The sequence below is a fragment of the Myotis myotis genome, unplaced genomic scaffold, assembly GCF_014108235.1.
Source record: "Myotis myotis isolate mMyoMyo1 unplaced genomic scaffold, mMyoMyo1.p scaffold_m19_p_9, whole genome shotgun sequence".
NCBI lineage: Eukaryota > Metazoa > Chordata > Mammalia > Chiroptera > Vespertilionidae > Myotis > Myotis myotis.
The window spans coordinates 41,833,587-41,859,875 of NW_023416401.1; the positions used below are offsets into that span (position 1 = coordinate 41,833,587).

General features: G+C 43.6%; 1 protein-coding gene across 7 annotated transcripts in view; it reads right to left on the reverse strand.

Moving 5' to 3' along the window:
* ZNF236 (zinc finger protein 236) overlaps nt 1–26,289 on the reverse strand; it is an 86,669-nt gene that overhangs the window by 45,294 nt on the left and 15,086 nt on the right. For 6 of the 7 annotated variants that reach the window (XM_036321783.1, XM_036321782.1, XM_036321784.1 and 3 more), the window contains exons 3-11: nt 26,005–26,169; nt 17,513–17,691; nt 15,864–15,988; nt 15,398–15,570; nt 14,467–14,610; nt 11,504–11,701; nt 10,354–10,582; nt 1,858–2,130; nt 470–673 (exon numbers count right to left, since the gene is read on the reverse strand). In XM_036321783.1, coding sequence (XP_036177676.1) covers nt 470–673; nt 1,858–2,130; nt 10,354–10,582; nt 11,504–11,701; nt 14,467–14,610; nt 15,398–15,570; nt 15,864–15,988; nt 17,513–17,691; nt 26,005–26,169 — 1,690 coding nt within the window. The remainder of the gene's footprint in view (nt 1–469; nt 674–1,857; nt 2,131–10,353; nt 10,583–11,503; nt 11,702–14,466; nt 14,611–15,397; nt 15,571–15,863; nt 15,989–17,512; nt 17,692–26,004; nt 26,170–26,289) is intronic. The other variant, XM_036321787.1, reaches the window with a different exon arrangement.

Sequence of the window (26,289 nt, forward strand, 5' to 3'; positions counted from 1 at the left end):
TTTATTGATTTCAGAGAGGGAAGGAGAGGGAGAGAGAGATAAAAACATCACTGATTAGAGAGAATCGATTGGCTGCCTCTTGCACACCCCCTACTGGGGATCGAGCCTGCAACCTGGGCTTGTGCCCTTGACCGGAATCAAACCTGGGACCCTTCAGTCCACAGGCCTGCACTCTATCCACTGAGCCAAACCAGCTAGGGCTTTGAGAGTTCCATTCAGGAAGAAATTTTTCTTCAGTGGAACATACTAATACTTTCACTTACACATATTTCTCTTCTAACCAAGAACATAATTTGAGCAACAGTTTAAACAGAACTAGAATCTAAACTGTAAGTGTGTAATATACCAGCCCATAACACAGCAAAGCTTTACAAGAACTGCACTAATATCAGCCTAAAACTACATAAGGCTGTGACCATACACAGCATGACATACGCCTTCAGAGGTCCCAGAGGGAAGGGAACCTTACCTACGTCGGTTATGAGGATTGGTTCTTGCAAAGGAATGTCAGGGACTGGAGCGCTGGCCTTGCCGACACGAACCTTGGCGGGTTTCCGCTGGTGCCTCATCTTTCTCAACTCCGAGTGTTTGAAGTGGGAGGCTATGTGTGTCTTCCTATGGCCCGAGGTTCGGAATTTTTTGTCACAGTGAGGACAAGCAAAAGGTCTGACTCCTAATAAAAACAAAAGTAACCATACAATTATTTCAAGAAAATACATCTTAATTAATGCCAATATAAAATTTTAATCTTACTACTGACTTGAACATTCAATTTGTCATTTCATGCTTATAGTTTCCTGACTATTATAAATCACTTCTTTTCCCTAGTTTGCAAACAATGCATATTACAGATGTTAAGGCATGTAATAAAAGCATTTAAGTTAAAAAATATACTATTTTCAGGACAAAGTAAAATACGGATAATCAAAGTACTAGAAGTCTTTACGAATATTAGTGTGAACTGTTCTCTCTCAAGCCGTAATCTGTGGCCTGGAGTCACATGCCTGCATCTGGGCTTTGCTGGGGTTGTGTGAACTAGTGTTTAGGGAGCACCCAGCATTTAGAAAACAAGCTGTTATTGATTGTAAATAATAACACCGCTGCTGCTATTGATAGTAATAACATATTGTACTATCACTTTCCTTTTCTGAAGGAAATTTCCTTCTTTTGCAATTTTACTGGTAAATGAAAATGCAGATTCCAGAGAAGGGCATATAACAAAATTGACTAATTTCAGCTTTTTCAAACACTTATTCACATGGTCAGTTTAGCCCAGGAACCCCAGGCAGGTAAGGCAAGTTATTGCTAACCGTCCAGGGTTCCTTTTGGGGGTGATAAAAATGTGTGAAAATTCTGAACTGTACACCTTAACACAGTGAGTTTTATGATCTGTGCATTATATCTCAATAAAGCTGTTATAAGTAAAACTGGAGCCCGAATATAAGTGTTTCTGACTTATACTGGTTACAAAATATCTGAACATTAGAGGAGACGTGGGTGTCCGCCCTGCCTGAGGCCAGCACAAAGCTCCCTGCCTGAAGGGTGCCGGCTGCAGCGGTCAGGTCTTCGCAAAGGGGGACGCTGCTCTTCCTTACCAAGGCCCACTGTCTAAATCTGAACGCCGCTGCCCACAGGTGGTCTCTCTCCCTCTCTGCTCTCATGTGCCCCTTCCCGAGCCCTGCGTTTGACCCCCCTCTTGCTGCCGGCAGCCACAGGACCACAGCCACGTGGGTTTTCTCCGCCAGTACGGACCTCATGCCTAGCCTACAGACGCCATCCACAAACAGGATTAAGGAAGGAAAAGAAGTCCTGAAGGCGCTCGGTGGCTCTGCGCGCATGGCGGCCCCGCCCCCGCACCTGTGTGCAGGCGGATGTGCACTTTGAGGCTCCCGGACGTGGAGAAGCTCTTCAGGCAGTACTGGCACTTGAAGGCCTTGATGCCCGTGTGCGTCTTGATGTGCGCAGTGAGGGTGCTCTTCACTGCAAAGGCCCGGAAGCACTGTGGGCACTTGAAAGGCTTCTCGTGCGTGTGAATGCGGATGTGGCGCACGAGGTCACTGGGCTTCCGGAACTCCTTGGTGCAGTAGGGACACACGTGCCACCGGACCCCGTTCTCCTCGCGGATGGACCCTGCAGTGCAGTGAGACAGCTTGTGAGATGCCAGGTATCAAGGCGCCTAATGGCCCTAGGGCCAGCGGTTCTCAACCTGTGGGTCGCAACCCCTTTGGCGGTCAAACGACCCTTTCACAGGGGTCGCCTAAGACCATGCTGCATATCAGATATTTACATTACGATTCATAACAGTAGCAACATTAGTTATAAAGTAGCAACGAAAATAACTTTATGGTTGGGGCATCACCACAACATGAGGAACTGTATTAAATGGTTGCGGCATTAGGAAGGTTGAGAACCACTGTATTAAAGGGTCGTGGCATTAGGAAGGTTGAGAACCACTGCTACCTTCTGGCCCTTTTAATACAGTTCCTCACGTTGTGACCCAACCATAAAATTATTTTCGTTGCTACTTCATAACTGTAATGTTGCTACTGTTATGAATCGTAATGTAAATATCTGATATGCAGGGTGTATTTTCATTGTTACAAATTGTTAATAACTAAAGCATAGTGATTAATCACAAAAACAATATGTAATTATATATTTGTTTTCCGATGGTCTTAGGCGACCCCTGTGAAAGGGTCGTTGGACCCCCAAAGGGGTCGCGACCCACAGGTTGAGAACTGCTGCTCTAGGGTCGAGTGAACAGCTCCCCGCAACTGTAAAAAAAAACCAATTCTCTTCGCCACAGCGGAAGATACATGATCAGTTATGGAAATGGTGGAAATTTCCATCGTTACTGCGATTTGTAGGAGATATGATTTAATCTTGCAGAAAATCCTAACAGTCCCAAGAACGGAAAGCATAGCCAGTACGAGACAAGAGGGCTAACTGGACAGGTGATGTGACTAAGTCGAGAGTTAGCTGCAGACTTAATCCATTGTGAATGTGAGTTAAAAACAGTGATTCCAAAATTGACTCAACTTGAGAAGGAATGATGTACTATTTGCGCCTATCCAATATCACTAATAAAAATGCAAATAATTCAGAAGTGATAAGTCCTTATGCTGTAAAAGGTAACTAATACGTAGTTATGAAAAATATATATAACATGATCAAAATCAAAAGATTCTTTTGTAACTCTAAATATTCAACTCTGAATCAGGTTTAAAACTATTCCTACTAGAAAACAAAATCACAAGTAGAATTTATGGAACTATAAGAACCAAATGATTTGTAAAGTATACAAAAAAATTAAAAACAAAATTCAGCAGAATACTTTATTTTTAAATTTTAAACATTTATTCATGTGACATAGACATACAATGTATAGAACCCACTTAAAATCAATTAAAGTTAATGAAATTCACCAGGAAACGTTAGCTCTTTATGTTAACTCTGTCTGTATAGTAAGACTTCACTTAATGCTAACAGGTTTATGTGACTTAAAGCCAAATCACTACAAAGAAACCAACCGCACCCCAGGCTAACGAGTCAGATTCCTATAGCACTTTTCTGGTCAAAAACACATCACCAAACTTCCAAATTAAGACCCAAATCATTCTAGTATTAAACAGTGAAATAAATGTGAACTATCGTACATTTAAGAAAAATTAACAAAAACAAGTAAGATAATCCTTTTCCAACCCACTGATTCCAGTTCAGGGTCAGGCGGCGGAGAGCTTAGAGCACAGGTGGGGCCACCCTGGACAGGCCATCCTTCCATCACAGGGTCACGCTCATGCACACCCATGCTCACTCAGACTGGACAGTGTAGACACGCCAGGCACCGCACATCACGTTTACAGCTTTGGCACGTGGGAGGAAACCGGATCCAGAGATAGCCCACGCAGACATGGGAAAACCCAACCGCACAGCCTGCGGGCCTGGCCGGGAATCCGGTTATTTTCCCTCATCAACATTGTAACAAAATGACGTTATTCGAGAATCTGCCGCATGAACGTAGTTTTAGCAGGAAGAAGAAAATCCCGTGTTTCCTCCTCCGTGCTACCAGTAAATACCAGGAACTCTCCTCTGTGCGAGTGACTGTAGGGAGAGAACATGTATTTTCCTGAACACACTGCTCTTTGCAAGACTAATTAACATAGGTTAGGAAAATGAATGAAAAATAACATTAAAAAAAAAACAGTAAAACAATGGAAATAAGAAGAACACAATTATGAGGAGAAAAAGTAGGAAACAGGGAAATGATTTCAAAATAAGAAAAAGACATTTAGTTTATGATCATATTGCTTGTATTAAGGGAGACTAAAACTTAAGACTGCTTAAAATTAATAGGAAAAATTAATTCAAGAAAGTAGAATAATTATATAAACGTCTTTTCATGACAAATAAAAAAAGCAAGGTATAACAAGGTAAGAGGAAATACTATTAGCCAAAATTAGTAAATCATCATGGAAAATCAAATGTTTTCCAAACAAAAATGAGAACCTATCTTTAATTACATAAGATAAGACTGTCATCAGATTCTAATTATCTGTGGGAATAGATGAAGCAGTTACAAATCTGGCCTGCACATTTGCTTGGCTCATCCAGGGCTACAATGGAAAACTGAAGCCAGATCCGGCCCTTTGACCAACTTTAGGAAGATGGAGAAAACCACAGCCGCATTCCTCATGGCAACCTTCCTGGGTGGTGGGCAACAGCCTTCCTCTTCAAATGTATTATCAAATTTTAAAAGAAAAAGTATATGTTATAATCATTGTTGAGATAAAAAGGCTTTTACTAAAGTTCAACATCTAGTCTTAACTACCAAAAACTTTCTAAAAACAGGAGGAGATGAATAAAACAGATCCCAATTCATTTGACTTAATAGAAAAATAGAGCAATCCTAATTAAAGTCAGGAAAAAGTCCACTATTACTGCTATTAATTTATGGTGTTTAGAAATATTAGCCAATGAAATTAGGTAAGATAAAGAGACATACTATATAAACTATAAGGGAAAGATAAAATCATTATTTACAAATGATATAACATACCCATAAAACTAAATCTCAGAAAAAGGCCCATGTTTTAATACATGGAAGTCAGCATTCTCCATATCTGCAAACTAAACCCAGGAGAAAATTTTAAAATACAACTAAAACTTGAAAAGATCTGAATGAATGAAAGTGCACACTCTATTCTTTGGTACAAAGATTAAAATTATAAAGGCATCAAATCTCCCTGGCTAAATCACTTACATACAAATATCAATAGGACTTTTTTAGAACTACAGCTGTGGAAGTTTAGCAGATGATTCTAAAGTAGATATGAGAAAAAAAGTATGCGATAACAGTCAAAAATACACTTTCAAAAAAATGCAGCAAGAAAGGACTGGGCTCCCTATTAACGCTAAAACCATTCAGTACCACAACACATGAATAAAAACACAGATTAGTGAGGTAGAATAAAGTCCAGGCAGACCCACACAGGTCTGAGAGGATAACAGATGGTAAAGGTGGCGTTGCACTTCAGTGAGGAAACCACAACATAAACGTGTTTGTACACTGGGTGCTCACTTAGGAACAAAATAAGGTTGAGTCAAAGATTGAGTTTAAAATATGAAAGTATGAAACTGTTCGATAAAAGAGGTTGCTATCCATAATGTCAGTGGTGAAGTCTATTACACAAGTCTAAAAGTCATAAAACATTGACCAATTTGGCTATATGAAAACAAAATATTTCTCTCCAATTGGCTATATAAAAACAAACTCGCCCTTTTAACTCAAAAAGGCAAACAAAACAAACAAAAAAAGAAACAAAAACACATACACAAAGGCAAACAAATCAGAAAGGGGCATGTACTATAAATACAGCTCACAAGATACTATCATCCTTCGTATATTAATCACAGCAAATAAAAATCAAGTCCCTCCAATGGAAAACACAGGTGCTCTCTAACATGAGAAGCTGCTCAACCTTACTCCTTCTAAGAAATGAAATCAGAGCCACAATAAGAATGGTTTTAACCCAGGAGAGGAGTAAAAGGATCCCAGAGCTCTGATAACAATCTCTTCCCTGTGAGGAGACAGGTGCTCCTATGTTGTTGGGCATGTGAATCCCAAAGACTCCAAGTAAGGAAGTTGGTGATATTGACCAAAATTTCTAAAGTGCTTACATTTTTTTTCTTTTGTTAATCAAGCACATTAGTAACACAAATAATAAATCAGGTCTGCAGGCTGGATCAGCTTTCACACCCTGATGCTGATGACTGCCCTAAAGGTATGCAAGACTGGTGTCCTTGGTCATAGGAAATACACACTGAAGAAGTTAAGAGTTACTGGGGTATTAACTATATCTGCAGGTCACTCAGAAAATTGAGGGAAAACCCAGGTCAAGAGCAAGCAAATGTAAGAAAATGTTAATACTTGAGGAATCTAGATGAAAGGCATATGAGTATTCTTTGTATTGTTTTTGGAACATTTCAGTGAAGCCAAACATTATTTCAAAATTAAAACCTTAGAGCAATCTTTATAGGGCTTAGCCTGTACAACCTCTGACACTTCCGCTGATGTGCATTACAGATGCATTTACATGTGTGAAACCACACAGCCACAAACATATCCACTGCAGCATGTTTGCATTAGCAAAGACTGCACATAACCTGAACATCATTTATCCATGAAATGGGCTAGGACCCAGGCATTTTATAAAATAAGATAGGTAGAAAAAAGTAAACTGCAAAATAATATACAGTATGCCACCCATCCTGCTAAAAACAATAGTATGAAACATGTAATAATATGCACAGGCCTGTGTAAAAGACACAGAAAAAAACCCCAGTGACAGCAGCTGCCTTGGGGAAGGATGGGTAAAGGACAAGGATGACCAAGGGACTTCTCACTGTATACCATTTGTATCTTCTGAATTGTGTGGCATGAGCAAGTTTCACCTATCTACAAAATAATTTTGAATTATCTGTATTCACTAATCACTTCCTATGTGTCACACCATTCTACATACTTTACATGGACTTCCTCAATTCTCTTCCTTTTATTCTACCATTGCCCCCTTTCCAGAGGTGAAAGCTGACATTTTCAAGGTTAACTAGGTTGCCCAAGGTCAGATGCCAGTAAATGCAAAAGTCGAGGTACATTCTGAGACCACATCACTTCCCCCAGAAGCAGAGCACACACTACGTGCTCACCGTGTGCCACAGGCCACTGCAGATACGGGCCTGCCCTCATGGGAACATGGTGTAGTGGTATAATCACACACACACAGCAGAGCTTTCTGGACACTAATGTAGAAGTTAAATTCTAAAAACTGACAGCACAAGGTGAGGAAGGCAGGCGTCTCTAGCGGCCTGTGTGGGCCATGTTGCCCCCCCTGCCCACGGAACCAGCAGCGTATCTGGACTGTTTACAAAGTCTTTGCCAGCCCTCAGCAGGGGGAGGCAGCATGACTATCTGCCTAGAGAAAGCAGAGTCTTGTTCACCCACCCACCTCAGAGCACATGTGGAGCTGCGGTCTCCGGGAGCTCATTCCTAGGGACCAGGTGCAGGAACCTGGTTACAACACAGCCCTGGCTCTACTTCGTGCAGATCAGAAGTGCTGTCCGCCGAGCAGAAGCAGAGGACGGTCTGCTCTTTAGGGAGGGTCACTCAGTTTCCTGCAAACAGTCAGGCGGTGTGAGGTTCCTAGAATGTCACTGTCACCTCAGGGCAGTCGAATTCCAGATCCAATGGCAGAGACCAAAGCTAGGAGAACCCAGGGACATGAAGATGGACAGGCGGGTTTGCTGATTAGTTTAGAGGCGCAGCTTCTCCACACGTGCCCTAGCACCCTCAGTACACCTGTGCCAGGCAGGTGTATAAACAATATCACTTCACCTGTGTGTACAGGGCCCCTGGAAACCATCCATTTCAAATGGCCAGAATGTGTGCAGTACATTCAATGAGAACACCTGCCCTCCATGCAGATAGCTCCAGAAAGGGCCTGATGCCAAAGTTCTTAAAAATTACCTAAAAGGGTTCTTCCAGAGAGCCAACCCTAGGGACTGAGTCTCCCGTGCCCACATCAGCATCAGGAATGCAACATTTCATAAAGAAGCACTTTTTTCCCTGTCATTCACACTGGTCTTTTTAACACTGCCTTCAGCTTACTGCAGTATATGGGATTTTTCTATACATTGGGAATAATTTCCCCCAAATACAGATATGTGACAAGAGAAGCTGTTTGCATGCTAATTCAAATTGTTTGGTATAAAAACATTGTTGAAACATACAGCAGAGTTATCCTGGTACCTTAATTTTTATTATTTAAAACTTTAACTCAAATCCTTTATAAAGACCAGAGCGGTGAAAAACAGTGTATTTTTTTTAACTACTGAATAGAAAATGTTTGAAAATTTTAATTTTCTTTTCTGTGTGTGGACACAAAGTATGGGGGAAATATAATAAACAAAGCAAATTTTTTGCTACATTGCAACTACAGTTCTTTAAATTATTTCAACATCAATGTGTGTCCTAGATATTGAATGATTTATGAATCGTTATGATTTAATGATTTCATAAATTAACTGATTTAAAAGCACCAATGTTACACATTTTTTATTTCAAAAAGTCTATTTTACATAGTAAATTTGAAAGAAAATACTGGCCAAAATAAAAAGTGTCATATAGAAAAATAAAGGGAAAAGGAGTGATAGACAGAAATGAAAAATTAAATCTAAAATTTACTAGAACTGCAAAACCTTGCTGAATACTGTAAACATGTATTTAATTTATTCAAAAATTAACTTGTAGAATCTTTACGAACTCTGTGAGCACAACCCTCCCTATTACAATACTATAGGTAAGGTGGACCAGAACTCCACTCTGAAATCTGTTTAATGCTCAGCGTAGGAGAGAAGTTGATCCCAGCTCCTGGAGAGCTGAGAGAGGCAGCAGGATGAAGCCCACCTTTCTCAGTTTGAGGAGCCACTGCTACCTGGACTTGCAGGAAGCAGGTCTGGCCTTTAGTCCGGAGAAGGGCCTGATGCCAGCAGCATGTCAGAACACCTTCAGAGGTTCTGGCATGATGAATACAGACAGCAGCCAGTGCTAACTCAGACGAAAGGCTCCACCCCGCTGGGGATCTCCATTCATTCAACAGGTGTATGGAGAATAGATATTCAAAATGCAAGCACCTTGTGACCTGCAAGGCTGTCCTGTCATAACACAAATATGTGCAAATGGCCCTTTTTCCTTCCTGCCTCCTCGCTACTAGGAAAATCCTGATGAAAAACTGCTCAAATTCCACTGTCCACTTTCCCCTGGGAAAGGGCAGATCCAGGGGAAAGGAGAGCAGGCTACAGTGCTGTGTGGGCTGAGAAAGGAGGATTTCACAACCACCTGTTAACAAGGAAATACATTCTCAGAAGTGAACAGAGATGAAAACATCATTCCACACTGTGTAGCAAGAAAGCCCTTGTTCCCCCAAGACAACTGGGGGAGGTAGAGAGTTAGAGCCTCTAAGAAAATATTTTCATGGGAATGCTTCTGCCCAAAAGAAAATAAACTATTTACTCAAGAAAGATGTAGTAACCCTGCCCCCATGCAAAGAGCCATGCTGAGGGAGCAGGGAATTCAGAAAGGAACACAAGTTACTCCACTGGCACAACCACTAACAGAGACCACAGGACGGAGAAAGGAGGAGAGGAGCCCTCTGCAGGGAGCTTCTGTGAGGAGGGCCGCCCACAGGAATGTGGGTATGGAATGCGAGGAGGGAAGGAAGAAGGCCTTCCTAATGTACAGCAGCCGGGAAACATGGCATGCAGAAGAGATGAGGTCTTGAGGAACAGCAGGAGTCCCACGTTACTGTCAGGAGAGCAGGGGCAGGAAGACAGGACATACCTGTGGGGCAGATTACGGAGGCTCAAAGGCCAAGAAGCAGAAATGAGTGTAAGGGAAAGGCTGGGGCTTTAGAGTGGAGGGGCTGTGCTTTCCAGGTCAGCGATGGTGGCACCATCACTTGGAGGAAGGAAGGGAAGAGTTGGCCGAGGCAGCCATAGCAGTGTAACCAGAATGTGCAGCCTCAGAGGCAAGAAGGGCTAGAGCATAGGAGGGTCAGTGACAACTAAGGTCAAGCCCTTGGAATGAGTCAGGGGGAGACTCCAATCATGGGAAGAAGGCAGCCCATGGAAAAGAGATAGTTTAACAAATTTATCTCCTGGTTTTCAATTTTAAATATCAAACGAATACTATGAGGTAGACATTATCAGAACATTCAACAAACATCACCTTCAGAAGAAAAAGAAAGACATTTCTTCAAAATATGCAAACATCCAAAGGTTAAAGCACACTGAAATTACCAGGTAGAAATGGTGATTTCTTCTTTATCAGCTTCTTCTCCCTTTTGTCCGGCTTCTCTGGGCTCTCCTGTTCTTTCTCTGGCTCCGCATCTATAGGGTCAGCTGGCTCACTGGGCACATCGGGAAGTTCCGGGTCCTGACCCTGCACGGTGGAGCTCTTGGGGTGGCTGGCGTCGCTGGGGTGTGCTGCAGCTGGAATTGAAGACAGCCCACTGTTTTCTAAGGCTTGCTGAGACAGAAAAAACTCGAAGGTTAGGAGATCCAATGGCCCAAACCTGCAACCAAGTCAGCTTTACCTATAGAACTGTAATGCTACCACCTAGAAACGTAAGTCTGCATTTCCAAGGAGCCATCTGTAAGTGACACAACCAAAGGTTTGAGGCTGACATGTCCCTTCTAATATCTGACATCTCACCTCCACCCAAACATGGTATGGCAAGCTTTGACATTTTCCAATTAAAGGGGATTTTAGTGAATTAATTTGACTTCTCGGTATGTGACCTCAGACAATTCTGGTTGTCTCCGAAAGGATTTGAAAATCAGTTTTAAGTTACACTGGGTTTACTCTTAAGATAGCCGCTGTTGTGACACATCTGGCCAACTTGTCCCCACAGGGTAGAGGAGAGGTTAGCTTTTATAGTAAGTACATAACTAGTGAGGAAGAGGAACAAGGCCATCTGTTTAGAAATGAAGATGGGACATGAGGCTGGCTGGTCAGAACCAGGAAAGAACTCCATTCTCCACCCGCCCCTCTTCTTCCATCTCCTCCCCCACGTGCATGGGGCACACACACAGACACAGCACAGAGCTTACTCCAAATAGTTACAGCATAACCTCAAGAAACAGTGGAACATTTCTATGTCAACAGGGACAGACACAAGAAAGTTCTGAGAAGCCCATTCTTTTAAAGTAAATTTACTGAGAGAAAAAATTAGAACTTTAAACTTCTAAAAAGTGTATAGATTAATAAATCATTTAGAATTCTGCACTGTCCACAAGTAATTAAGCCTATTTTACTTCACTATAACTTATTCAATTAGGACACATTTTCAGTGAAGATTCCTTTACTCTGACAAGCACCCTGTATTTCTCTCTCAGTAGCAACACCCAGACTCCCACAGACACAGCCAAGAGCTGGAAGTGCACTCACCTGTAGGATGTCCTGGCTGATGCCCACGGTGATGCTGAGAGGCTGGCCAGGCGGGGGCACCGGGCTAGACTCCACGGGCTCTGACAGCTCCAGCAGCTGCTGGATGACATCAGTCACCGCCTGTGAGCTCTGCTGGCTCACAGCTGACGGGACCTGGGCTTCCGTCTGCTGAAGAGGTAAAGTCTGAAACAGCGTGGCCTGTTATTAAAAAATATAAACAATTATATTAATTAGTACTTCAATTACTTAAAAAAAGAAAGAAGCATAACCTCCCTATAAGCATTAAAATCTAATTCTATCCCAAATTTGAAATATAATGTCTCACTAATTTTTATGTTTTGGCACAATACTGGCTCTTAAAAGATCATATTCAGTGAATTTTCTACTACAACCATTTAAAGTTTTTTAAGTATTAGCAGATACTAGCAATTCAAGGGACTGAGCAAACCTCAGACTCCTCTTACCTATTAGAATGAAAGGATAGAAAGAGTTACAAAATAAAGGAAATAAGAAAGAATCCACTGTGGGCAAAAAATTCAAAACTCTTCTGGAGAAGAGAAGCACTGGAGGAATACATGCTCTGTGAAGCTACAGCTCAGAACATCTGAGGAGAGGGCTGATCCAACTCCTCAGAAACTCAGGAATCTGAAATGCCTCGTCACAAATACGTGTGGAGGAGGAGGAGGAGAATCGACTCTGTATGCTCCATAATGGTGGATGCAGGACATCACACGTCTGTCAAAACCTACAGCACACACAGCACAGAGTGGACTCTGGCTACTGATAACACATCAGCATTCGGCCCTGGACTCTTAACAAAGGCACCACACCCACACAAGTGGTTAGTAACAAGGGGGAGTACGGACTTCCCTGATCACTTTTTCTGTAAACCTAAAGCTGCTCTAAAAATTATTTTTATAGTCTATTACTAAAGAAAAGAAAGACCATGGGAAAACTACTTCGGACTGACAATTAACCCCTGGCCTCCTCCCATGAAAGAGGGCAGTGAGGCTTTTACCTTCAGACAAAAAAAAAAGGGGGGGGGGGCTCTAAAAGAAATAAAAGTAAACAATGATTTAGGGAGAACTTGAAGCCTTTTGTGGCACTTAGGTCCCCAGACTAAACACAAAGTCCTTTCTGTGCTGCCTCCAGAGACCCCAGGTTTGAGAACTGGTTCCTCAGGCAAAGGGACCCTGGAGATGAACCAGCTCCATCTTCTGTGAAAAGTTCACATGAGGGTTTGCTGTAGCCTCATTCCAAAATGCAAATGGGACCAGGGTTATAAGAATTACATCTGAAACAGGGAGCCCTGGCAGGTGACCCAGGCAGACGACTCTAGAAGGAAGAGACCTTTTAGAAGGAAAATGCTAGTTCGGTTTCCAAGGTAAGTAAGTACAACAAACCAGAAAAGCATGTCTTGAAAAAGAAACAATCTGATTATGAAGGAGAGCTCCAGAAATTAAAAATTGTACTAGCTAAAAATATCAATAAGAGAATCATAAAATGAAGCTGAGGAAAACCCATAAAAGTAGAGCAAAAAGGCCAAGAGTTAGAAAAGTTAAATGCAACCTTGGTCACGTGGCTCAGTTGGTTGAGCATCGTCCCATGCACCAAGAGGTTGCTGGTCAATTCCTAGACAAGGCACATGCCAGGATTGCAGGCTTGATCCCCAGTAGGGAGCGTGCAGGAGGCAGCCAATTAATGTTTCCCTCTCATCGATGTTTCTACCTCTGCCTCTCCTTTCCCCTCTCTAAAATCAATAAAAACATATTTTTTTAAAAAAAAGAAAAGTGAGGTGCAAAACAAGAGCCACAAAGAACTCACCTAGAGGCTGAACGTGGAGTCCCAGGCAGTCCTGAAACTGGCCCATGCCACAACGCTGGACCCTCACATTGTCCAATAGGGAAAGGGAGGAAGTGTTCATGTTTCCACAACCTTACGCTGCATTTTCAGGTATTTATCAAGATAATTTAAAAAATTATCTGGATTATCATTCCAGATTAGTCACTACATCTACATATTTGATTTGCCTTGTGCCAAAGGAAATGGTGAAAACTCTTAGTATTTGGTTGATTTACACACTGAAAATTTCTTTAAAAAATACTCAGTCCAAAATAGGATTTTAAGACTTCATTATTAGGCACTAATTATTCTCCAGTTTCAGGACTTATTTACAACACCCTCCCTGCTGGAGAGTGAGCTGAGGTATCAATCCCAAGCTGTGAATATTGTGAGAAAAGAAAGGACAAAACAAACAGTAACAGTGAGCCTAACGCTTAAAGACAAACACTCATGTGGGGCAGGAGGCAGCTGTGAAAGCCCCAGACTCCCAGCCAAGCTCACTGTAAGCACACACCCACACTCTCACACTTCTGTCCAAGGTCTACTGCCATGACACCGCACTGTGCTTAGATTTTGCCATTTACTATCAATTGAGCGGTGGAAGTAACAGACTGAGCTATAGAATCCCTCCAATAAAAAGAATAAGTGTGTGTGTGTGAAGTCATACAATTTTAAATACATGTACTGAAAAATACAATTTAGTTCCCCAACCAAAATCCAAAGTCTAAGGAAAAATTATCACTGTCACCTTAGGGAGAAATATAGCTTAAAAGGATATTTAATTTTTAAATTATAGCATAATGATAAAGAATATTCACTGGTAATCACCAATAATGTTGCAGGAATTCCAACTCAATAAATTGATGATTCTATTTGTCTTATTTTTATTGGGTCAGGTGATAGTCTATAAATCAGGATTATCTAACACTATTCTAAAATTTAAAAGATTGATTTATTTTTACTAATTAAAAAATAGTAGCACCATACAACCACATAGAAAAACTTCATAGCACCTCTATGGTAATAAATAATATTCTAAGTAATATTCAATTTTAAAGATTATGAGTGAGATGATAGATTTTGGTAAAAGAATATCCTACCAGCCAGCTCACTGAACTTACCGTTAAAACATGAGCAGTCTCTGCAGAGCCCATGGAGTTCTGTGGCCCACCCATATGCATCTTGCTGATATGAGTGTTTAAGCTACCTAAACTTTTAAATACACAGCTACATTCTGTACAATTATAGGTAGGGCCATTCTTGACCTTAAAGAATAAAAGAGAAAAAATTATTTTTTACACTTAATTACTAGATAAAAACATTTGAATTACGACACATCATAATTGACCATTGCATTAAAAATGACAGAAATAATTTAACCCTTTAACATTACTTTTTCCTTTAAATTAGATAGCTCTAGAATAAATGACCGTTCTTTAATCAATATCGTAGTATGAGATTAAATGAAATATCACAGTCTTTTCTATATTACAGTAAAAAACATATTTGTTAGTTATTATAATTTAGTAAGAAGATGTCTGATGTATGTTCTCAATTTCCTAAAGGATTACACACAGCCCGCAATGAAGGGTAGACAGACACAGACATAACTCTGAGCATTCGTGGGATAAAGTGCACAAGTTAGGAAGGATGGTCACATGGTAGGTGAACCTATCATCACCAGTCCCAGCACTGCACGTCAGCTGCTGCAACACTATAACACAGCCTGCAGGGGACTACAGAGGGCAGGAAGTGGAGGGGCAGGTCCAAGCACTTATTCTCTCACTATCATTAAGCCCGCTTCAGTTATTACATTGTGGCGGCTGCCTTCAACTTACCTAGATAAGACTTTCAGTCTATTCCTAACACCTTCTGAAGAGATTTATCACAGGACTGAATAATACTCAGCAACTAATCTTTAGAGGAGGTTTCTGGAGCATCACTGTCTGTCCCACCACAGGCCCCTGTCTCAGGGCTGTGCTGACAGTCACCTCCGCAGCACCGTGAGCAGCCGCACACCTGGGAACCCCACAGCCCACAGGCCAGGCTTACCTCCGAGTGCACTCTCTGCACGTGAGACTGCAGGTTCCCCTTCTGAGAAAAGGCAGCTGGACAAAAGGCACAGGCATGGGGCTTTTCGCCTGTGTGCTTGATCATGTGGGTTTGCAGCGCCCCCTTCTGGTTAAAGGCTTTTCCGCATTCACTGCACTTAAAGGGCCTTTCACCTAGGGAGAGGGGAGAATGGACACAGAATTGTGAGAGCCTTTGACGGATTAAAACAGAAATACTTTGGTTATCCAGACTCAGGACCCCAAACTATTCTTCCAGCTAGAACGTCCCCCTGTGACTGCAGATTCATATATCCAATTGCCTACCCCAAAAATCTCAAAATTGACACCCAGATTACACAGCAAACTATGGAAATGCCAAAGTTAAATTCTAGGTCTAGCTGGCTCTGGGCACATTTCTCTCCTGTGCACCACATTGTGAGTCATCCAGAGGTAAGCATGTTCCACACCTGTGTGTATCCTGATGTGCCGAGTGAGCTGGCTGGGCTTCTGAAACGTCTTCCCACAGTGCGGGCATGAGTACGTGAATCCACTCCTGTCGACGTTCCGATTGTATGACCTCGTACTTGACATCCTAGTATAATAAAAGGGATGCTCATGAAGTCGTCTCCCTTGTGTTAAAAGCTCGACAGTAAAATCCTTCCGGAAAGGTTAACTGGCTAGTCAGGAAAATGTGCTTCAGTGAAAAGTCAATTCCATGTAAGTGTGTATGTCCCCCACCCACACATACGTACACACATACATGTATTAGTTTTGTGTATCCAATATCATAAAAATTCATTTTTTCCAAATGTAATGACAGAGAAACAGTTTGTGTCTGAGGCGGAATGCCTCTTGCAAACAAGCTTCGCTGTGATGGTCAGACACGAAGGTCTGTGCAGCTGTAATCTGTATCTCCACCTGCTCCTCTGCTACTTCTTCCTGTCCCTTCATTTCACACCACCTGATGATGGTGACCTCCCAAGTCCTACTTCCAACCACTCTGACACCTCCACTGAGCACCACCCCCCTACCTCTAACTCTGCTCGACCTCCGGGGATGGCTCAGGGTGGCTCAACTCCAGTGTGTTGCAAGCAAAACTCTTCCTTTATTCCTAGCCTGCTCCTCCCTGTGACTGGAAAGGGCAACCCCCACTGTGCAAGTTTAAGCCTGGGGAGTAGGGCCCATGCTTCCCTCTCCCTGACCCCGACTTCAAGTGCATCTCCAAAGGCTGCTGGTTTTACCCCAGAACATCTCCAAAGATACCCCCTGTTCCTTTCCCCCTGTTGTCTTCCCGCCATGCCGATTCAGTGGTCTGCCGCTTCCACCCCACCACAGGGCAGCCACACCACACCTAAAGTCAGGGCAGGCTGTTCTGTGTGTAAAACCCTCTGGCGGCTTCCATCGCACCCAGGATAAAAGCCTCATACCCACAGTGGCCTCCACCAAAGGCCCCACAGCCCCAGGTCCTGCATCCTTCAAACTCAGCCACAGCACCTGTCTGGCGTGGAGGGCTCTCACTGCCCAAATCAATGCGATTTTACTTCCTTTTCAATACAACCACCTTCTGAAATGGTTGCACTGACTGATTCTTTCACTTGGTCTGTGCAGGCACATGTTTAAATCCTAATAGTCTAGTTTTAGAGCTCATAATATTAGTAACCATGCCTATATTTAAATACACACATACATCTGCAAATTGGAGACATACAAGTACCATGGCTTGACGTATATGTTTCTACATGTGTGCTAAGCACCATGTCAGGCTCATGTAAATTGTAAAGAGTGAAGCAGTATAAATAAATCAATGCATTAAAAAGGACCTAAATGACCCTTGCTGATCAACTTTACACAGTGTTACCTGCCTGTAAAAACAACACTAGCACCTTGTTCTACAGTTTCAACATTAAAATGCTGGCTAAATCTGTCTACCCGCAGAGCCTGGCACCTATTTTTAATTTCTGAGCTCAATTTTCCTACTGTAGATATGAGCTACACATTATAAAAGACATCCTGACACTACAACAGATTAGCCAATATTTTTAACCAATCACAGCAAAATTTGCCAATTCTTAATACATTATACACATTTTCCCCAAGCCCAAGTAGAGACTTGTACCTAATTTTGTAATGATTCTTCATGTGCTCCTTCAGCTGTGCTGCCGTCTCGAACTCCTTCCTGCAGGCCTTGCAGGTGTGGGCCCTGCCACCAGCCAGCTCCTGGCGGTGCTCCTCCATGTGCAGGGCCAGCTGGCTCTGCAGAGTGAACTCATCCCCACACTCGGAGCAGATGAGGTTCTGCAAAAGGAACACCATCCATGAGCACAGCTAGTATTGTACACGGTCGATATACAAATTATACTTTCCTCTGGAATAGACACTATTCTCACCTCACAAAAAATATATCATTATTCTATATAATAAAAGCCTAATATGCAAAGTGTCCAGTCAGCTGGTTGGCCATTCAACCAATCAAAGTGTAATATGCTAATGATATGCTAAAGCCACTCAACTACTGGCTATGACGTTCACTGACCACCAGGGGGGAGACACTTCAGGGGGGGTCCGGCCAATCATCGGGACTGAGACGGGCAGGACACGCCCTGGAGCCCTCCCACAACCCCTCACCCTGGCTTGCCCCGCCCCTGATGGGCCCACATCTGGGTGGGCCTGCCAGACCCCACCCATGTATGGCACCAGGCCTCTAGTGTCTAAATATGAAGATAAAAAACATTTTTTTTTTTTGGTTGGTAGAAAAGATAGAAAGACAGGGAAAAGGAAGAGAGAATAGCATAATTCTTGAGCAAAGTAAATTGTTTCAAGTTGGCTTTTGGGTGACTGGCATTTTGTCCATCTGTGCTATGAATACTCTACAGAATGGCAACAGCACAAAATAATCAGGAGAGAAGTTAAGATTATAGATTGATAGACCACCTCCAAAGAAAAGGGAAGCCGATAAAGTTTTAGATGGAAACATCTATCATTCTTTCACTTGGTTTATAGGTAGTCAATTACAGAAAAAATCTGGCACTCTGTCCAGACGTGGCCTGCCAAGCACCTGGAACAGGTGGTCTGAACAGGGCTGTAGAGAAAGTATAAAATACACAAAGTATTTCAAAGACTTACTGCAAAAAAGAAACATAAAAGAGCTCAAGCACTTTAATATTTGAATTATAATATTTTGGAGATATTTTCATAAATATATTAAAATAAAATGTATTTATGCTTTTTATGATTTTTTAATATGGCTGCTATAAATTTTAAATAACTCATATTTCAATTAGATAACATGATAGCTACATGCACCTGGACAGGTTAAACCCTCCATGACTGTGAAACAGGGACATTGGTACCCTGCCCTCACCCAACACCTGAACTGCAGTGAAGTGAGTGACTGTGTAAGAGGTGAACAGCATGGAAAGAGGAAGTCCTCACTATGACTTTAATAGTAGACACTGCCGATTGAGCACAAGGTTCAGTGAGCTGACTCACAAGGATCGGTAACATAATTGTTTACTTAGACGATTCTCAAAATGAACTGTCCAAAGATGAAAAAGAAATGAGTGTAATCTAGCAATGGCATAAACTGTCATTCCCAAATAACAAAATAATCAGCTATTTCTTTCCACCAGTGTTTTCTAAATACTGTACATAGTCTTAGAAATGTATGTAACCCACATTAAAATGAGGCTGCTCATCAACACTGCTCAGAGCATCCTTTGCAGAAAAGGACGAGATTGGCCCTAGCCAGTTTAGCTCAGTGGAAGGGTCCCAGGTTTGATTCCAATTAAAGGCACATACCTCGGTTGCAGGCTCAATCCCTGGCCCTGGTGCAGAAGGCAACCAATCAATGTTTCTCTCTCTGTCTCTCTCCCTACATTCCACTCTCTCTGAAAAATCAATGGAAAAATGTCTTCAGGTGAGGATTAACAAAAAAAGAAAAGAGTGCTGATGAAGGGAAAATATTTTGAGCAATCCATAATGATTTCAACTTAAATAACTTTAAATTGGTATCTACATATATAAAGAGCCAGGGGCCATTGCAACCAAATGGATGACCGAACGGACGACCGAACAGGCTGAGTGGGGTGACCAGGCCGGCAGGGGGGTTAGTGAGGGGTGACCAAGCTGACGGGGGGGGGGGGAGTTAGGGGCAATCAGGCCGGCAGAGGGGGGCTGTTGGTGGCAACCAGGCTGGCAGGAGAGGCAGAAAGGGGCGATCATGTTGGCGGGGGGAGGGGGGGCAGTTAGGGGTGACCAGGTTGGCTGGGTGGGGCAGTTGGGGGAGACCAGGCCGGCAGGCAGAGGTGGTTAGGGGTGATCAGGCTGGCAGGGGGCCAGTAGGGGCGATCAGGCAGACAGGCAGGTGAGCAGTTAGGAGCCAGCGGTCCTGGATTGTGAGAGGGATGTCCGACTGCCGGATGTCCTGAGGATCGGGCCTAAAGTGACAGTCGGACATCCCCTGAGGGGTCCTGGATTGGAGAGGGTGCAGACTGGGCTGATGGTGCCCCCCTCCATGCATGAATTTCACTATATAACTAGGGGCACGGTGCACGAAGATTCGTGCATGGGGGATGGGTCCCTCAGCCTGACCTGCACCCTCTCCAATCTGGGAGCCCTCAGGGGAGCCCTCTCCAATCTGGGAGTTTCTGTCTGTCTTTGCAATCATACAAACGAATTGTCTGAGACCCCCAACCCAGTTTAGTTTGTTGCTCACAGAATAATAGAGGCATTTTTTTTTCTTTGCTTCATTGGTGGGAGATTTCCTAGAAGTTTTAGGACAGTGGTTCTCAACCTTCCTAATGCCGCGACCCTTTAATACAGTTCCTCATATTGTGGTGACCCCCAACCATAAAAGTATTTTCCTTGCTACTTCATAACTGTAATTTTGCTACTGTTATGAACCATAATGTAAATATCTGATATGCAGGATGTATTTTCATTGTTACAAATTGAACATAATTAAAACATAGTGATTAATTACAAAAACAATATGTAATTATATATGTGTTTTCCGATGGTTTTAGGTGACCCCTGTGAAAGGGTCGTTCGACCCCCAAAGGGGTCGTGACCCACAGGTTGAGAACCACTGTTTTAGGATATCTTCCCTTTAATTTTTCCTAGACACTCTGATTTTACTTATGTCTCTCACCTTTGCTTTCCCTCCATCCCCCTTTGCAACAGTAACTTGCTCCAGGCACACTTTGCTAGTTGTCTAGGACAGCCATGGGCAAACTACGGCTTGCGGGCCAGATCCGGCCCGTTCGGCTGTTCTATCCGGCCCGCGGAAACGAAAGAGTGGAGGGTTCTCTTGCTCTCCCCTCCGCTCCTTCACCAGCAGCAGTGTTAACATAGCAATGTCGGGAAACACGGCCACAGCTCCTTCTTCTGAGTCCAGTTTAAGAACCCATTGTGGCCCTCGAGTCAAAAAGTTTGCCCACCCCTGTTCTAGGAGATCCGTCTGCCACCAGAACAACGATTCCCAGCATTCCTGGTGCTCCCCGCACTCTGGGCTTCTTCTTCTGGTCCTGGGGCTGCCACCAGAGCTACTATTCCCAGAATACCTGCTGCTTCCCATGCTCTTGGTTTTCCCTTCCTGCTCTGTCTCCATCCCATGGCCTCCCATTCTGCCAAGTCCTCCAAGATGCCAGCTCTCCCTCTCTGCTCTCCGTCTGGTGGCTTGGGGAGCCAAGTTCCCCAAGCCGCTCCACTCTCTCCCGGCTCTCCCGCTCTGCTCTCAGCCCGGCGGCTTGGGGGGTGCGACCGAGGGAGCCACATCCCCCCAAGCCACTGGCTCTCCCACTCTGCTCTCTGCCCGGCGCCTGTGTATGCAATTTAACCCACCATCTTTGTTGGGTTAATTTGCATACTCACTCCTGATTGGCTGGTGGATATCGTGGAAGTACGGTCAACTTACATATTTCTCTTTTATTATATAGGATAATTTAAGGAACTAACAAATTATTAGATTGTCAGTATCTTCTTGAAAATAAAATTTTTTCTAAGAAACAATCAAAAAGAAAAAATTATCTAACATAATTTGCTGCATCTCTTTTTAAAAAATCACCTCTGAGCTCCTGAATTTTTATGGCACCACAAAAGGGTCAGGAGAGGAGAAATTACTCAAACTATTCATTTTCCACCAACAACTTCAAGTCTCTAGTCTTAGTTGTGAAATAAAACTGGACTCTTTATCCTCCTTTTCCCACCCTTACTCTTTTATTGCTCTGGCTCAGATCCCTGTGCTTTTTACTTACTATCTTACCTAATGATCAGATTAGTATATTTCAAGAGCTATCAGCATGACTATACTCAGAGATTTGTCAGAATTTTCTGAGTAAAAACTCTGCTTTGTGAGCAATTTGTGAACACAAGGTGAAGTATAGCCGGAGCCACAACCAAAACAGGCCACATACCAGAAATTCCATCACTAATTCCCGCCTTACTCCCAGGATGTGCCTGGGGACATCTTTGGGGAGAGGCAGTTGTGCCTCAGGGGCAGCTAACAGACTTCCACCTTATCAGTCAGAATTAATGCCAAGTCCTCTAGGCTGGAAGCAGAAGCTAGGTTCTACCCTAGACACAGACTGTTCTGGGGTAATTTCAATGAGTGCTAAGTGGCAAGCTGACTTCATGGAGAAAATGCATGCACTCTAATCAGATCCCATCAACATATAACTGAAAGACCTCCAAATGATATTAAGAATCCTATCTAATAAAAGAGAAACATGGTAATTAGCCATACCTCCGCTACCCTTCCCATTCGCTAATCAGGGCGATATGCAAATTAACTGCCAGCCAAGATGGCGGCCGGAAGCCAGGCAGCTTGAAGCGAACATGAGGCTTGCTTGCTTCAGTGACAGAGGACTCCAACGTTCCCCGCCTGCCTTGCCGGCCTCTGAGCTTGCAGTTTGAAACATTGTTACAAATATAGAAGCTAAACAAAACCCCAGAAACCTGCTTTCAGCCAGCCGGGATCTCAGAGCTGGAGTTGAAACAGTGTTCCGATTATAGAACCCAAACAAACCAGATACCTGCTTTCAGCAGCTGAGGCCTAAGAGCTGGAGCCAAGCCTCAGAGCTAAAGCTGGCCCAGAATAAAAAAAAGAAAAAAGAAAAAAAGGAGCAGTTGGGAGCTTCAGTCACCCGCCAGCCTGAAAACAGCCCTCAGCCCCTCACCCAGACTGGCCTGGCACCCCAGTGGGGACCCCCACCCTGAAGGGGGTGTGACCAGATGCAAACAGCTATCATCCCCTCATCCAGGCTGGCCAGGCACCCCAGTGGGGACCCCCACCCTGATCCAGGACACCCTTCAGGGCAAACCAGCCGGCTGCCACCCGTGCACCAGGCCTCTATCCTATATAGTAAAAGGGTAATATGCCTCCCAGCACCGGGATCAGCGGAGCCGAGAGGCCTCCCAAACCCGGGATCAGCGTGACAGGGGGCAGCGCCCAAACCCCCTGATCGCCCTGCGGCTCTGTGTGTGACAGGGGGTAGGGCCACAACCTCCCTATCCGCCCTGCTCTGTTCGTGACAGGGGAAGACGCCCCAACGCCCTGATCAGCCCTGCTCTGTGCCTGATAGGGGGGAGCTCCCCAACCCCCTGATCGCCCTGCGGCTCTGTGTGTGACAGGGTGCAGCGCCCCAACCCCCTGATCGGCCCTGCTCTGTGTGTGACAGGGTGCGGCGCCCCAACCCCACCGCCCCCCACACGGGCCCTGCTCTGTGTGTGACGGGGTAGAGCCATAACCTCCCCATTGGCCCTGTCCTGAGTGTGACAGGGTGCGGTATCCCAACCCCCCAATCGGCCCTACCCTGAGCGTGACTGAGGGTGGCATTGCAACCTCCTGATCCGCCCTGCTCTGTGCATGACAGGGGGCGGTGACCCAACTCCCCAATAAGCCCTGCTCTGAGCCCGACCAGGGGCTGCACCTAGGGATTGGGCCTGCCCTCTGCCACCCGGGAGCAGGCCTAAGCCAGCAGGTCGTTATCTCCTGAGGAGTCCCAGACTGCGAGAGGGCACAGGCTGGGCTGAGGGGACCCCCCCCACACACACACACACACCTGAGTGTACAAATTTTTGTGCACCGGGCCTCTAGTAAATTAAATAATGCACTGAATCCATATGAACAAAACATTACTGAGTGATGTTTTGATGATAAAGATTCAATTTTGCAAACATGTTCCATTCTCTCCTGAAACATTCTAAAAATTTTATGCAGCCAAAATAAAAATTCATGTTTAAGTAGGCAAAATTCTAACGTTCACATTAATAATAAAAAAGAAAAGGAAAAGAAGAAGTACAGAAACATTTGCTTATCATTGCAAAGAGAAACAAGACAAACCAGAAAATCAAGGTAGTCCCTCTCCAGGCAAGGCCCAGCAGAGGGGACAGAAGGGACAGGCTGCTCTTTGTATCTTTTGGTTTTCTACAAGAAGGTTAAAGATCAAATACCCATCACTGAATTCCCCAGCTCAGCTCTTGCTCTGCTTTGGGCTGTCTTTGTGGTCAGACTAACTGAACCCTAATGGAGGGTAGTTCATTAAGGGCTGGGGCTCGAAAGAACGGGTCAGGGTGGCCCTGAAATAGAAAGCAAGCTGAATCAAATGACCCCGAGTCCCCTTCCACCCTGCATGCCTTTAGTAGGGTGAGCCACCCAACTGTGAAGCTGCTGCAGACAGAACACAGGACTGTGCTGCCACGTGGGAGCCACGTCCTTGCTGTGCTCAAGGACACACATGGGAACTGGGGAGGCTCACAGAAGCTGGGGTGGTGGCTGGACTTGGATCAGTGTGAACTCGTGGTCTCTGGAATGGGGTTTGCACTGCACTGTGTGTACACCTGCTCTAAAAGACGTGGTGAGACTTAAAAAATAAAAACTGTAGACGTGTTAAGTATTTCTAAGCAAGTCACAAGAACCAGCATCTGTAAATGAACAGATTAAAACTTTAAGTATTTGACAATTTAAAAGTTTACACCAGGGGGGAAAAGTCAGAAACCGAGAAAAGACAAAAAAACTAACTTCCTAGGTATATAAACAGCTGACACATAGCTACAATATATCCATAATCCCACCTAGTCCCCCAAAATAAGAAAATTAAAAGACAGAAAAAAATACTAATGACTAATAAACATGGAAAGATGCTAAACTTTACTCATAATTAAGGAAATACAAATTAAAACAACAGAAGCATACCATCTTAAACTACCAGATTGGAAAAGACAAGTTTGTAACACAGATATTGAAAATGCTATGAAGGGGTATTTTCATACACTATTGGCTGGAGTATAAATTGATAGAACTTCCTTGGAGACAATTTGGCAAGATCTATCCAATTCTGAATGTACATTTGCTCTGACTGAGCAATTCCATTTCTAGGAACAGGATCACTCTATGTGTGTTTGGAGGGAGAGGAGGGCTATGCACTAAAGGGCCTTCTGGAGTTCTCTGGTCACTAGATGCCTGCAGCACCGCACCCCTTCCCCATAGCAGTGACAACCACAATGTACTCTGGGTACAAAGTTGCCTGCCTTGGGAGCATCTGCTCATGTGGCTCTGTTTATACCAGGTCTACCACAGTGGCAAACAACCTACAGGTCTATCCACAGTGACTGTGTCCACAATGTCACACTATGTGGCTGTTAATCTAGGACGAGCAGGGTTTGTGAACATCACCTATGACAGTTGACTGAAGAAAAAAGGCACAGAATAACAGGGTTGCATGGGAGGGAGTGTAGAGGAGCCTGGGCATGCGCAGAGTGCCCTGTGAGGACTGGCATCTCTGGTGATGTAGACTCAACTGTCCCCAAATTACACATGCATTACTCATACAGTAAGATTTAAAAGATAAATAAATGATTTTATATTAAAAATTAAGGACATATAAAAATTACACAAGCCTACACAGAAAGTAGCAACTCAATTTTAGGATGGAAATTTTATGTATGTAATTTAAATACTATATTTGTTTTTCTGTCTCGGGAGGAAAAATATAACAAATAGTTATCTGTAATTAACCATGGGTGATAAAATTACAGGTGACTTTCACATTCTCTTCCTTACTTTTTTGCATTTTCCTAATTTTCTACAATAATAATCAGGGTGGGGGTAATATTTTTAAAGCAACAGCCATTTATACTTGAAATGAGGCCCCACTGCCAGCAACAACAACACAACCCAGCCATCCCATAAGTTCTGGATTGCTCACTCGGTGCGTAACTGTTGTGTGTCATCACAAATGCTTTCTATTCTCCCAAATGTACACAGGTCAGGGGATCCAGGAGCCATCTTCACAGGCAGAAAATTTACTTTTGGCCACTACAGATTTCTACTAATTTCTGTTTAAAAAAATAAAGGGAGGGGGCGGGCACTTTTCTAGCCAAGGCAGTCATATTTTGATTCTCCAAATACACATTAAGTGTCTCTACCCCAACTGATATGGCAGAAAATAAAAGGTTTCATCAGTAAACTGGAGATCAGCCACGGCAAATTTAACATTCACTCCCTGAAATCTACGTGAAAGGCTTTGTAAAGTAGTTTATACCTAAGGTCCCCCCACAGATTAGAGGCCTTTTAAGAATCAGGTAACAAAGGGCAGGCAGGAATATTACCTCCTCCTTCTCATGCAGCATGATGTGCGCTTTGAGGCTGGCCACTCTGGAGAATTTCTTGTTGCACACGGGACAGGTCGGGTCCTCTCCATTGTGGGTACACCTGTGCAGCGTCAGGTTGAATTCAACATTGAATGTCTGGGGGCACTGGTCACAGCGATGTGGCTATTGGGACAGAACAATCAAGAAGCCTCTGAAATACAATTTTTTCACAGTAAACAACATTCAAATATTAACAAGTACCACGATCTACAATCTTTCCAAGAAACTTCCAAGTCAATAAAT